This window comes from Salvelinus alpinus, chromosome 6 (assembly GCF_045679555.1).
Source record: "Salvelinus alpinus chromosome 6, SLU_Salpinus.1, whole genome shotgun sequence".
NCBI classification, from domain to species: Eukaryota; Metazoa; Chordata; class Actinopteri; order Salmoniformes; family Salmonidae; genus Salvelinus; species Salvelinus alpinus.
In genome coordinates this window covers 26,755,354-26,768,632 of record NC_092091.1, presented here as the reverse complement: position 1 = coordinate 26,768,632, position 13,279 = coordinate 26,755,354, and the positions used below count along the sequence as shown (strand labels likewise).

At 40.6% G+C, this 13,279-nt stretch overlaps 1 protein-coding gene across 1 annotated transcript in view; it reads left to right on the top strand.

Moving 5' to 3' along the window:
- Nucleotides 1–13,279, top strand: part of LOC139578464 (voltage-dependent R-type calcium channel subunit alpha-1E-like) — a 130,557-nt gene that overhangs the window by 20,045 nt on the left and 97,233 nt on the right. Inside the window, exon 2 of the mRNA XM_071406092.1 lies at nucleotides 7,754–8,023. Coding sequence (XP_071262193.1) covers nucleotides 7,754–8,023 — 270 coding nt within the window. The remainder of the gene's footprint in view (nucleotides 1–7,753; nucleotides 8,024–13,279) is intronic.

Sequence of the window (13,279 nt, the reverse complement as noted above, 5' to 3'; positions counted from 1 at the left end):
AACCACCAAAACATTTTGTTTTTAAAACAACAGTCTTAAAAACACAAATTATTCAGATTGAAGAACCACTTTGGTATTTCAGAGTACCTCTATTCTGTTTTAAAACACTTTCAGTGTATCATGACACTTACATTGGGTTTACATTCAAACTACCTCCAAACACCAGAACTCAGGTTAGATGCACTACTTTTTATGGTTCCATTACACAATCATGATGTTTTGAGTCTTTCTATTTTTCCTCCACTGTACTTTTGGTGCTAACAGCCCTATAATGACAGACAGTATCACTATAATGACAGACAGTATCACTATAATGACATACAGTATCACTATAATGACAGACAGTATCACTATAATGACTGACAGTATCACTATAATGACAGACAGTATCCTTATAATGACAGACAGTATCACTATAACGACAGACAGTATCACTATAACGACAGACAGTATCACTATAATGACAGACAGTATCACTATAATGACAGACAGTATCACTATAATGACCGACAGTATCACTATAATGACAGACAGTATCACTATAATGACCGACAGTATCACTATAATGACAGACAGTATCACTATAATGACAGACAGTATCACTATAATGACAGACAGTATCACTATAATGACCGACAGTATCACTATAATGACAGACAGTATCACTATAATGACAGACAGTATCACTATAATGGCAGACAGTATCACTATAATGACAGACAGTATCACTATAATGACAGACAGTATCACTATAATGACCGACAGTATCACTATAATGACAGACAGTATCACTATAATGACCGACAGTATCACTATAATGACAGACAGTATCACTATAATGACAGACAGTATCACTATAATGACAGACAGTATCACTATAATGACAGACAGTATCACTATAACGACAGACAGTATCACTATAATGACCGACAGTATCACTATAACGACAGACAGTATCACTATAATGTGCATGAAAATAGAGTAGTAAGGCACAGGTGTCGTGTGTCAAGTACTGGCTTGAATTCAAATGTGTACAGTTACACACTGACTGGACTTCGAAATGATTGATATACACCCATTGATTCTTGAAGAATATATTGTAACTTATAAATGGCTCATGAGCTTAGTTCAACTGGTGTACCCCGTCAGAACCCAAAATATAAGCTTGTTTTACTCCAATGTTTGGAAACAATGTCATTGTAAATCCTCAAAACTATCATTTTGATCACATCGGTGGTCAGTCCTTGCATCCATAGCTGTTTTTATGAATTTGAGAGGGATTACATTTCTCCAGCCCCATCCCTCAGCTGCTTACTGCAGATTTCCCCTTTAAAGTTTTCATGATGTGACTGTCTAAGTTATTGTCTCAGTGCATGCACTTGAACAGTTAGCATAGAAATTCGGTGCCAAGGGCTGCTGATACAAGGTGTGGACCCTTTTGACTACATAATCATGTTTTCTAACCTTACAGATTCTAACCTTCTAACCTTACAACCTTACCTGAAACTGACAATGTTATTTCCTAGCTATGCATGACTGAAATGGCAGAGACAATGGGTGTAGTATAAATAAGACAGAAAAATATCTATCTTTCCTTTGTTTATTGAACTATGTTTACATAGGCTACTACTCTAAATACATGTCATACTACACTCTAAAGTTTAAACCATACCTGATGAAACAGTAGATAATAATGTCCTTTGGGGAATGAAGCATTGTGACGTGTGCTTGACGATATAATTGTGTGGCTCTTGGGGAGAAACAGGCTCTGTGGTGGAGGTTGGGGGAAAAGGAGAAGGTGTCTTTTGTGCACAAAGCACAGTGTTGGCAAGTAGGAGGACAAATCAGACATTCAAGGGTGTACTGTCGCTATGGCAACTACTGTTAAGATGACAAGGATGCAGCTTTATGCAGTAGCGACGGAATGATTTCTAGCTGATACTCCTTGGCTAGCTGCTTTAATTAACAGGGCTTACGAAGGGAAGCAGAGACAGTTGCGCTCAACTTTGATCCACCCGGGGGTGATTAACATCAGGTATCCTGACACTGGCCTGCTCGTCTGGGGCACACTCTCTCTCTGCATGTCTAACACTATACGCGTCAGCTACTACAGCGAGTGAAATCACTGCAACACTGAACAAAGAGCTGCGGTTAGTTTCAGAATGGGTGGCAAGGAATAAGTTAGTCCTAAATATTTCAAAAACTGAAAGCATTGTATTTGGGACAAATCATTCACTAAACCATAAACCTCAGCTATATCTTGTAATACATAATGTGGAAATTGAGCAAATTGAGGTGACTATACTGCTTGGAGTAACCCTGGATTGTTAACTGTTATGATCAAAACATGTTGATTCAACAGTAGCTAAGATGGGGAGAAGGCTGTCCATAATAAAGCGCTGGCTTGCCTTTTTAACAACACTATCAACAAGGCAGGTCCTACAGTCTCTAGTTTTGTCGCACCTGGACTACTGTTCAGTCGTGTGGTCTGAACAGGTGCCACAAAGAGGGACCTCGGAAATGTAAAATGGCTCAGAACAGGGCAGCACGGCTGGCCCTTAAATGTACAAGGAGAGCTAGCATTAATAATATGCCTGTACATCTCTCATGGCTCAAAGTGGAGGAGAGATTGACTTCATCATTACTTGTCTTTTGTAAGAAGTGTTGACATGCTGAATGTACCAAGCTGTCTGTTTAAACTACTAGAACACAGCTCGGACACCCATGCATACCCCACAAGGCATGTCACCAGAGGTCTCTTCACAGTTCCTAAGTCAAGAACAGACTATGGGAGGCACACAGTACTACATCGAGCCATGACAACATGGAACTCTATTCCACATAAGGTAACTGATGCAAGCAGTAGAATTGGTTTGAAAGAACTGATGGAACAGCAGGGACTGTGAAGAGACACACACAGACACACATACACATACACATGATAAAACCTGCACTCTACACACATGTACACATGGATGATTTATTGTAAATATGTGATAGTGGAGTAGTGGTCCGAGGGAAAACACTAAATGTATTGGGTAAAGTGTTATGAAATGTAATGTCATGTAATATTTTAAACTGCATATAACTGTCTTAATGTTGTTGGACCCCAGGAAGAGTAGCTGCTGCCTTGGCAACAGCTAATGGGAATCCTTAATAAATACAAATACAAAACAAAGCTGCTTGGCTTTTGAGAGTGTATACCGTGCATTTAGAAAGTATTCAGACCCCTTGATTTTTTTCAACATTTTGTTACGTCTTATTCTAAAATTGATGACTTTTTTCCCTCATCAATCCACACACAATACCACAGAAATACAAGATTTTAAGATTTTTTTTGCAAATTCATAAAAATAAAATAAAAAATCTAATATTACATTTACATAAATATTCAGACCCTTTACTCAGTACTTTGTTGAAGCACCTTTGGCAGTGATTACAGCCTTGAGTCTTCTTGGGTAAGACGCTACAAGCTTGGCACACCTGTACTTGGAGAGTTTCTCCCATTCTTCTCTGCAGATCCTCTCAAGCTCTATCAGGTGGGATGGGGAGCATCGCTGCACAGCTATTTTCAGGTCTCTCCAGATATGTTCAGTCAGGTTCAAGTCCACTCTGGCTGGGCCACTCAAGGATATTCAGAAACTTGTCCCGAAGCCACTCCTGCGTTATCTTGGCTGTGTGCTTAGAGTTGTTGTCCTGTTGGAAGGTGAACCTTCGCCCCAGTCTGTGGTCCTGAGCACTCTGGAGCAGGTTTTCATCAAGGATCTCTCTCTACTTTGCTCTGTTCATCTTTCCCTTGATCCCAACTAGTCTTCCAGTTGCTGCCGCTGAAAAACATCCCCACAGCATTATGCTGCCACCACCATGCTTCACCGTAGCAATGATGACAGGTTTCCTCCAGATGTGACACTTGGCATTCAAGCGAGGGGTTCAATCTTGGTTTCATCAGACCAGAGAATCTTGTTTCTCACGGTCTGAGAGTCCTTTAGGTCCTTTGGGCAAACTCCAAGCGGGCTGTCGTGCCTTTTACTGAGGAGTGGCTTCCTTCTGGCCACTCTACCATAAAGGCCTGATTGGTGGAGTGCTGCAGAGATGGTTGTCCTTCTGGAAGGTTCTCCTATCTCCACAGAGAAACTCTGGAGCTCTGTCAGTGACCATCGGGTTCTTGGTCACCTCCCTGACCAAGGCCCTTCCGCGATTGCTCACTTTGGCCAGGCGGCCAGAACTAGGAAGAGTCGTAGTGGTTCCAAACTTCTTCCATTTAAGAATGATGGAGGCCACTGTGTTCTTGGGGACCTTCAATGCTGCAGAAATGTTTTGGGACCCGTCCCCAGATTTCTGCCTCGACACAATCCTGTCTCTGAGCTCTACGAACAATTCCTTCGACCTCATTGCTTGGTTTTTGCTCCTTATTTTGCTCCTCATTGCTGTCAACTGTGGGACCTTATATAGATAGGTGTGTGCCTTTCCAAATCATGTCCAATCCATTTAAGTGACCACAGGTGGAGTTCAATCAAGTTGTAGAAACATCTCAAGGATGATCAATGGAAACAGGATGCACCTGAGCTCAATTTCGAGTCTCATAGCAAAGGGGTCTGAATACTTATGTAAATAAGGTATTTCTGTTTTTTTCTATAAAACCTGTTTTCACTTTGTCATTATGGTGTATTGTGTGTAGATTAATGAGGATTTTTTTTTTTTAATCCATTTTATAATAAGGCTGTAACGTAACAAAACGTGGAAATAGTCAAGGGGTCTGAATACTTTCCGAATGCGCTGTAGATCAGTAGGAAAAGTGTGTTTGTTACTTTAATACACCATGTCATGACAATATGTCCAAGCCGGTGTCAGAACCTTTTATCGATTTTGTGTTATTGAAGCAGCTCCCATGCTCTTCATCACATGCATTCAATACATTATGAAAATGTGTTGACATGTCATACACAAGCACACATGCTCATAGGCACGCTTGTGGCACACACACACACACACACACATTGAGTCCTTGTGTTTACTCGTTCCCCACCCTGGTGCACTTTTGTTTCTACAGAGACGTCCTTTGGCGTTTAAAAAAATAAATAATGATTGGCTTTTGAGAGAAAGCTCTGGCAGCTTGGGGAGGCTGGGACCTTTGTGTTAGGATGGCTCTGTGGTTAGAGGATGGCTCTGTGGTTAGAGGATGGCTCTGTGGTTAGAGGATGGCTCTGTGGTTAGAGGGGCTCTCTGCAGAGAATACCTTATTTACACAGCAGGTCTATTCTGTTCTATTCACGGAGCCTGTCTGCATCATTCAACACAATCTGTAGGTGTCCCCAACAGAGACTTGTTTAGTTCAAGACTAATCTAGACAAACATCAGTCTCATAATCAGGTTTCAGACAAGAGCCGAGCAGCTCCTTTAAAACCTCAATGCAGACAGGTGCTTCCAGAAATAGCAGCTATTCTCTGAAGAGTCTCATGTCAGTTAATTTGTTCTGTAGGTCTGTGATCCTTTCCTCTTATACTAATGGAGATGTCAGGACCAATATTGAAAACAAATCACATAGAACTGATGACACACATCCAATGTGTATTTTCTTTGGGGGGGGGGGTTAAATCAACTTTAATATTTCAGATAGATTGTAGGTTCTATCAATTTAATTGTTTGTATCATTTCTAATGTATCTTTAATCTGAAACATTAAACCCACCTTCTCTCTCTTGTTTTGCCTTTGCACTACCCATTTAATGGACACTGCACGTCTACATGGAGAACCTTTATTGTCTCGATATAATATACATTTGTCTTGTGTTTTTTGGGCTTACAGAAATTTAAATCAAGCTTTGTAATGTCTCTTCACCTTGGACAAAGTAAAGCATGATTTCCCCCTTGTTCTATTTTGGCCTTCCATGCAGTGCAGCTGTCTATCTAATGACCTCGAGATGATACTGGATCACTGCCCGCTTCATAATCATTCATACTACCAGGGCCTATTGGTTTCATTGTGCTAGTTTAACTCAGCAATAGATCCTTATTAGCACCTATCCTTTCTACCCACATCATAATCATTTTAATCTCTCAGTTTCAGAAATTATATGACTATGGGTAATGATTTCACACTCTGAGCACACAGTTTTCTGTGGGCTGTGGTTAGTCTAGCAAGTATTAGTATCATTTCCCTCCTCAGTGTGAAATCTTTGAAGGTTTTTTCTTGACTTCCAATTATAGAATCTATGTTAGTTTTGGAATAAAACTGCAAGTTTCCTCCACATTTATAAAATGTTTTACAGATGTATCCACATTTAATGTGGATTTTATTGGAACTGGGGAATCTGCCAGTGTTTCGGTGAAGTAGGCTAGCAGTTTCCTCTGTCTTGTGCTAACTCTACATATCCATTTCCCGTTCAGAACACACAGCAGCAATACGCCCACTCACTAGGAGATCATGCCCTAAAACAGTGACTTTTACCCAGCAATTACCTTTTATCTCCATACAGACTGTCTCATAGTGGAGAACTGCTAAAAACAGAACCTATTCTTAAAATGTCTCATGCCTCCTCTGTAATGAATTTCTAACATGTGTTTACTCTACATTTTGGTGCTGAACAGATTCCACATTATTCATTAAATATGTTATCTTGATAATATTGACATATTTATCTATATGGATTTTGTCTTTTTACTTGCATTCAAATACTTTCATTACTAGGTTGGAGGCTTACTTTTAGGGCAGCTAGTACAAAAATGATGACTAAACTTTTGAATGATCACCATGGCTATATGAAATAGAATTTTTCTTTATCTCATGGTATTGAATTTGAGGCACATAGCCTATCTGCAATGTAAGGACAAAAGATGAAGGCAAACATAGGGCAAAACATGGAGACGCGTTTTCTGTGCGTAATGTGGAGCCTCGCTTCGCATAACAGGTGCCACCTCATTGCGGATAAGCCTGCTGAAAAGACAGCACAAACATAGTGCTTGTACCTTTGTGACTACCAGTTTAGCTTGTTGCGCATCGAAGGCTTGAGAAGTGGTGTGGTCCGTGTAGTAGCGAAAAGCAAGCAAGATTTTTGAAAAGGAAAAAAGTTTGCGCAGTGCTTTATTTTTTTTGTTGCGGTGGGAATATGTTTATGGCAGATGTGCAAGAGAAGATGAGAGAGTGAGGACAGGTGGTGTAATTAGAAACTCGGATTTCGGTTTATCGATGGAACCGTACAAAATGCTCTTGTTCTTTTCGGTCATGCGGACAAACCTTCGGGAGACGTGATTTATGGTGGCTTTTGTACTGAGAACAGTTTCCGTGGTGTCTGGATGCACCGCCCCTCCACAACGGATCTTATGGAGATTTGTTTAAGGGAATATGTTTAGCCTTGATTTGACATTTTGAGTCTCGAATTATATATTTTTTATTTTTGCTTAATGGGTTTGAATGCGGTCTCTTGGACAATTGATGTGTTTCTTTGTAAGCTACCCACTCGTTGAAGACATGCGTCGACTTTGATTTATTCACAAGAAGTAGAAAACCCACGGTCAAAGAAGCAAAGGCTTGAATTCAAACTGTGAACTTCAAAACTGAGGAATATTTATTTGTGAACAACTATTTGTGAACAGCGGATATGAATATTTATCTTCACTTGTTGCCTTGGCTAAGGACATTATGATGGACTAAAACGAGTATTTTTTTTTTTTAGATCAAATCACTTGCTCTACCCCACCCTGCTTCCCAGGGGCTAACCCTCTCCCCTCTCTCCTGTTTTTCTTGCTCCTCGCAGAATGTCCCGGTTCGGAGACAACGTTCCCGCCTTGTTGGGCTCCGGGAATGGGGGCTCCGAGCGCAACAGGACCCGGGAGGGAGCGCCTGTGTCTACAGGTGGTGGAGTTTCCCCAGCCTTTAAACAGACCAAAGCGCAGAGAGCTCGCACCATGGCCCTGTACAACCCCATCCCTGTCAGACAGAACTGTTTCACCGTCAATAGATCACTCTTCATTTTCGGGGAGGACAACATTGTTCGGAAGTACGCAAAGAAGGTCATAGAGTGGCCATATCCTTTTGGTTAAGTGTAAACACACACACACACACACACACACACACACACACACACACACACACACACACACACACACACACACACACACACACACACACACACACACACACACACACACACACACACACACACACACACACACACACACACACACACACACACAACGAAAGTTCTTATCTATATAGAATTGTCTATCATATTAATGTTTTTCTTATCATCATGAAGAACAGTATAATTCAGCACCAGGGACAGCACCAGCAGCAGTTGTATAACTGGTATTTTTTGGAGGGTAGGGATTTTATTCCACAAAGCCAATGATTTGATTTATCTGCCTAGTTCCATTTTTTAACAAATTGATTTCCAACATTTATTAACCCTCTCCAGCCCCCCAAAACACACACACACACACACACACACACACACACACACACACACACACACACACACACACACACACACACACACACACACACACTGAGGTTCACTTCACTGACCACTGACAATCCACTCGAAGTGAAAGCAGACATGTTTTAAACCATTGATCACGTTTCCCACTGAGTGAAAGTGCTGTCCATGCAACGATTTCCAAATGGTTAAAACTTTAGGGCTTCATCTGTGTGTCATTGATTAAAAGTCCTACAGACATTGAGTCAAGAGATATGGCTAGTATAACACTAACAATACAGTGGCATCTCTTTGTGGTGCTAGATTCACATTATTAACCTGTTGAGATTCAAGCCTCTACTGATGTTTTTGAATCAGCATGATGGAGCTGTTATTGACTGCCAGAAATGACCAACTGTCATGATCAAGTGTTTGAGACTGAAACCTGGTTAGTTGGACAGTGTTTTACTCGATGGTAATGGTTTTCTTGTAGCATTGCAATGCTGTAGGTATAGATCTATTTTATCAGCGAATTTCAGATTCCTTGTTATTCTACATGTTATGTTAACAGTATAGCTTTTGGCCTTCTTACACACCCCTCTCTCTGGTGTTTCCATCAATGTATGGTTACTTCACATTGTTGAATTGATTTTCCTAAATTGGATCAATATCTGAAGGGACTCTTGAATATAATTTAATGCCACCTTTTTCATTGGTTGATTTGACTATGAAAATGTAATATGGTCTAAGTATTATTCAGGATATCATAGGGGAATCTGCATCAGACAAGCAATGGATGTTATTTGTATGATGGTCAAAACAAACCAAAGAATGTGTGTTATGTTTAGAAAACTTCAGTACTGTATATTATATATTGTTATAAACTGGGTGGTTCGAGCCCTGAATCCTGAAAAAAAAATTTTTTTACTGCTCTAATTACGTTGGTAACCAGTTTATAATAGCAATAAGGCACCTCTGGGATTTGTGATATATGGCCAAAATACCACAGCTAACAGTTGTGTCCTAGCACTCTGCGTTGCATTGTGCATAAGAACAGCCCTTAGCCGTGGTATATTGGTCATATACCACACCCCTTCGGGCCTTATTGCTTAATTGACAGGCAAGATTGTCTTTGCCTTTGACTCAGTGGGAGAGTGTGACTCGCATGTCAGTCAGTGGAAACTGAATTAGATACAGGTGTTGCCGACCATAATGATCACTGGCTGTAGATTTGAGGCATATCACCACATTTTCACGTCACAGAGGAGATGGAGAGGAGATGGAGGGATGGAAAGCTGAGAGGGGCACTAATAGCCCTGAAATGACTTGGCACTACACCAAAGCAAATAGATTGCCTTTCTCTTAAAGTAAGCAACACAATGCCCTTATGTTGGTCAGCTATTGTTTATCTACAGTAGGCCTACACCAGGTGTCCCACGTGTGTTATTACTGTTCTGCCCAGCTGAATGGCTTTCTGATATACTATTATAACATAATAGTCCTTACACTATACTTTTAAAGGCCCAGTGCAGTCAAAAGTGTGATTTTTCTGTGTTTTATTTACAGTACCAGTCAAAGTCATTCAAGGGTTTTTCTTTATTTTTACTATTTTCTACATTGTAGAATAATAGTGAAGACATCAAAACTATGAAATAACACATATGGAATCATGTAGTAAGCAATAAAGTGTTAGACAAATCAAAAAATTGCCTTAATGACAGCTTTGCACACTCTTGGCATTCTCTCAACCAGCTTGATGAGTTAGTTACCTGGAATGCATTTAAATTAACAGGTGTGCCTTGTTAAAAGTTAATTTGTGGAATTTCTTTCCTTCTTAATGCGTTTGAGCTAATCAGTTGTGTTGTGACAAGGTAGGGGTGGAATACAGAAGATAGCTCTATTTGGTAAAAGACCAAGTCCATATTATGGCAAGAACAGCTCAAATAACCAAAGAGAAACGACAGTCCATCATTACTTTAAGACATGAAGAACTTTGAAGAAAGTTTCTTCAAGTGCAGTCGCACAAACCATCTAGCACTATGATGAAACTTGCTCTCATGAGGACCGCCACAGGAAAGGAAGACACAGAGTTACCTCCGCTGCAGAGGATACATTCATTAGAGTTAACTGCACCTCAGATTGCAGCCCAAATAAATGCTTCACAGAGTTCAAGTAACAGACACATCTCAACATCAACTGTTCAGAGGAGACTGTGTGAATCAGGCCTTCATGGTCGAATTGCTGCAAAAAAACACTACTAAAGGACACCAATAAGAAGAAGAGACTTGCTTGGGCCAAGAAACACAAGGAATGGACTTTAGACCGGTTGAAATCTGTCCTTTGGTCTAATGAGTAAAACAATTTTTGTGGTTCCAACCGCTGTGTCTTTGTGAGATGCAGAGTAGGTGAACAGATGATCTCTGCATAGCCTAGTGGTTAGAGTGTTGGACTAGTAACCGAAAGGTTGCAAGATCGAATCTCCGAGCTGACAAGGTAAAGATCCCCTGAACCACTGTTCCTAGGTTGTCATTGAAAATAAGAATTTGTTCTTAACTGACTTGCCTAGTTTAATAAAGGTTAAAAATATATATATAGTTCCCACTGTGAAGCATGGAGGAGTAGGTGTGATGGTGTGGGGGTGCTTTTCATGTGATACTGTCTGATTTATTTAGAATTCAAGGCACATTTAACCAGCATGGCTACCACAGCATTCTGCAGCGATACGCCATCCATCTGGTTTGCACTTAGTGGGACTATAATTTGTTTTTCAACAGGACAATGACCCAAATCACACCTCCAGGCTGCGCAAGGTCTATTTGACCAAGAAGGAGAGTGATGGAGTGCTGCATCAGATGACCTGGCCTCCACAATCACCCGACTTCAAAGCAATTGAGATGGTTTGGGATGAGTTGGACCGCAGAGTAAAGGAAAATCAGCCAACAAGTGTTCAGCATATGTGAGAACTCCTTCAAGACTGTTGGAAAAGTATTCCAGGTGAAGCTGGTTGAGAGAATGCCAAGAGTGTGCAAAGCTGTCATCAAGGCAAAGGGTGGCTACTTTGAAGAATCTCAAATTTTAAATATATTTTGATTTGTTTAACACTTTTTTGGTTACTACATGATTCCATATGTGTTATTTCATAGTTTTGATGTCTTCACTATTATTCTACAATGTAGAACATTTAAAAAAATTAAGAAAAACCCTTGAATGAGTAGGTGTGTCCAAACTTTTGACTGGTACTTTATATTTCCGCACTATGAGGTTGGAATAAATCTGTGAAATTGTGAAAATTATGATAATGCCCTTACAGTGTAAGAGCTGTTTGAAAAGACCTTCTGAAATTTGAGCCTGTTTAGGTGTGATGGAGTTTTAGCCTGCCTGGTGACATCACCAGATGGTAAATGAGTTAATAGACCAATAAGAAAGAGAGTTCCAAACCTCAATCCATCTATTGTTCTGTTCCTTGCAAACATATCGTTGTCTATGCAGTTCCTGACTGATTCTCGGCAGTTTGTGGCTATCTTTCTGTTTTGTTGGGTGGAAAGTGCAGAAACTAACCCCAAGGTTAATGTGGCATTATGTAGGGAGTGTCTCATTTAATCTAATTAACTTTGTGAAATTAATGAACAATCATTACGTCTAATGACGTCTGATCAGTCTGCTGTATCATGTATTATAAAGTGATTAGAACGGTAACTGATGATCTCATTCAGAGTCATTTCCTATCATGATGTGACACAGCACAGGCTGCTGTTCATAAGCTTGAGCTTTAGCATTTAGAGAGCTCTGGTAAAATAACCACTGTGAACTTCGTAAGACACACACAGACACACACACACACACACACACACACAACACACAATACGCTCTATGCATGACAGCCCCCTGCACCTCTCTCATTCAGAGGGTTTGGGTTAAATGCTGAAGACACGTTTCGGTTGAATGCATTCAGTTGTGCAACTTTCTAGGTATCCCGTTTCCCTTATTAAAAGGTCATAGTTGTGTGCAGAACAACATGCTTCCTGGTATAAGCAGCTCTTTTTTTCAACTGCTCAATTAAAAGCAGTGATCGATGAGGGGTTTATTTCCAGGCATCCGTGACTGGCATGATGCAGGAGCAGCAGGTGTGTCAGGGGTCGATGTGGAGACTGGCAGGGGCTGGGTGGAGGAGCCAGGCAGGCCTAAGGAAACATGTTGCCCACTCTGGTGCAGGGAGCCTGGGGAGGAAGAGCTTCTGCTCTCCCTGTCTGATGAACACTGGGAGGCTGCTACAGGAAGTGCCCCGGGGTGTAGGTACTTCTTTAATAATGGATCCTGTCCATGGCAGAGCAGGTCTGAGGGACGGGGTGCTGACTGACGCCACCCTCTAGAGCCCCCACCCTCCCCCCAGCAGCAGGAGTGGCACATCATCTTCATTCAATTTCAGATGGCACAACGGATCTGGCATTGGCATATCCCTACATTTACATTTACTCCTGGTTCCAGTATTCTTGGTTGATCTGTGCGTAATTTTATTGCGATCATTGAAAATGATGTTAGCTCATTTCTAAAGACAGCCTTGCTATTCTAGATCTAATTATCTCAACAAGTTGCCTTCCATCAATCCATTCTCTTATGAATGAATGTAACCCTGACATTCATTCATAAGAGAATGTCAATATTTGTTCAACCAGAAATGTACTTAAACAGTTTTAAAAATGGCCACCTGTTGTGTTTGAATGTCTTTGTTTACTATTATAATCCATCTACAAGCACTATTTGGCTTTTCCTCATGCTTGTTTAAAATCATCCTGTATGTAATATACACAGTGGGGTCCATAATTATTGGCATCCTTGATAAATATATGCAAAAAAATATGTTTTCAA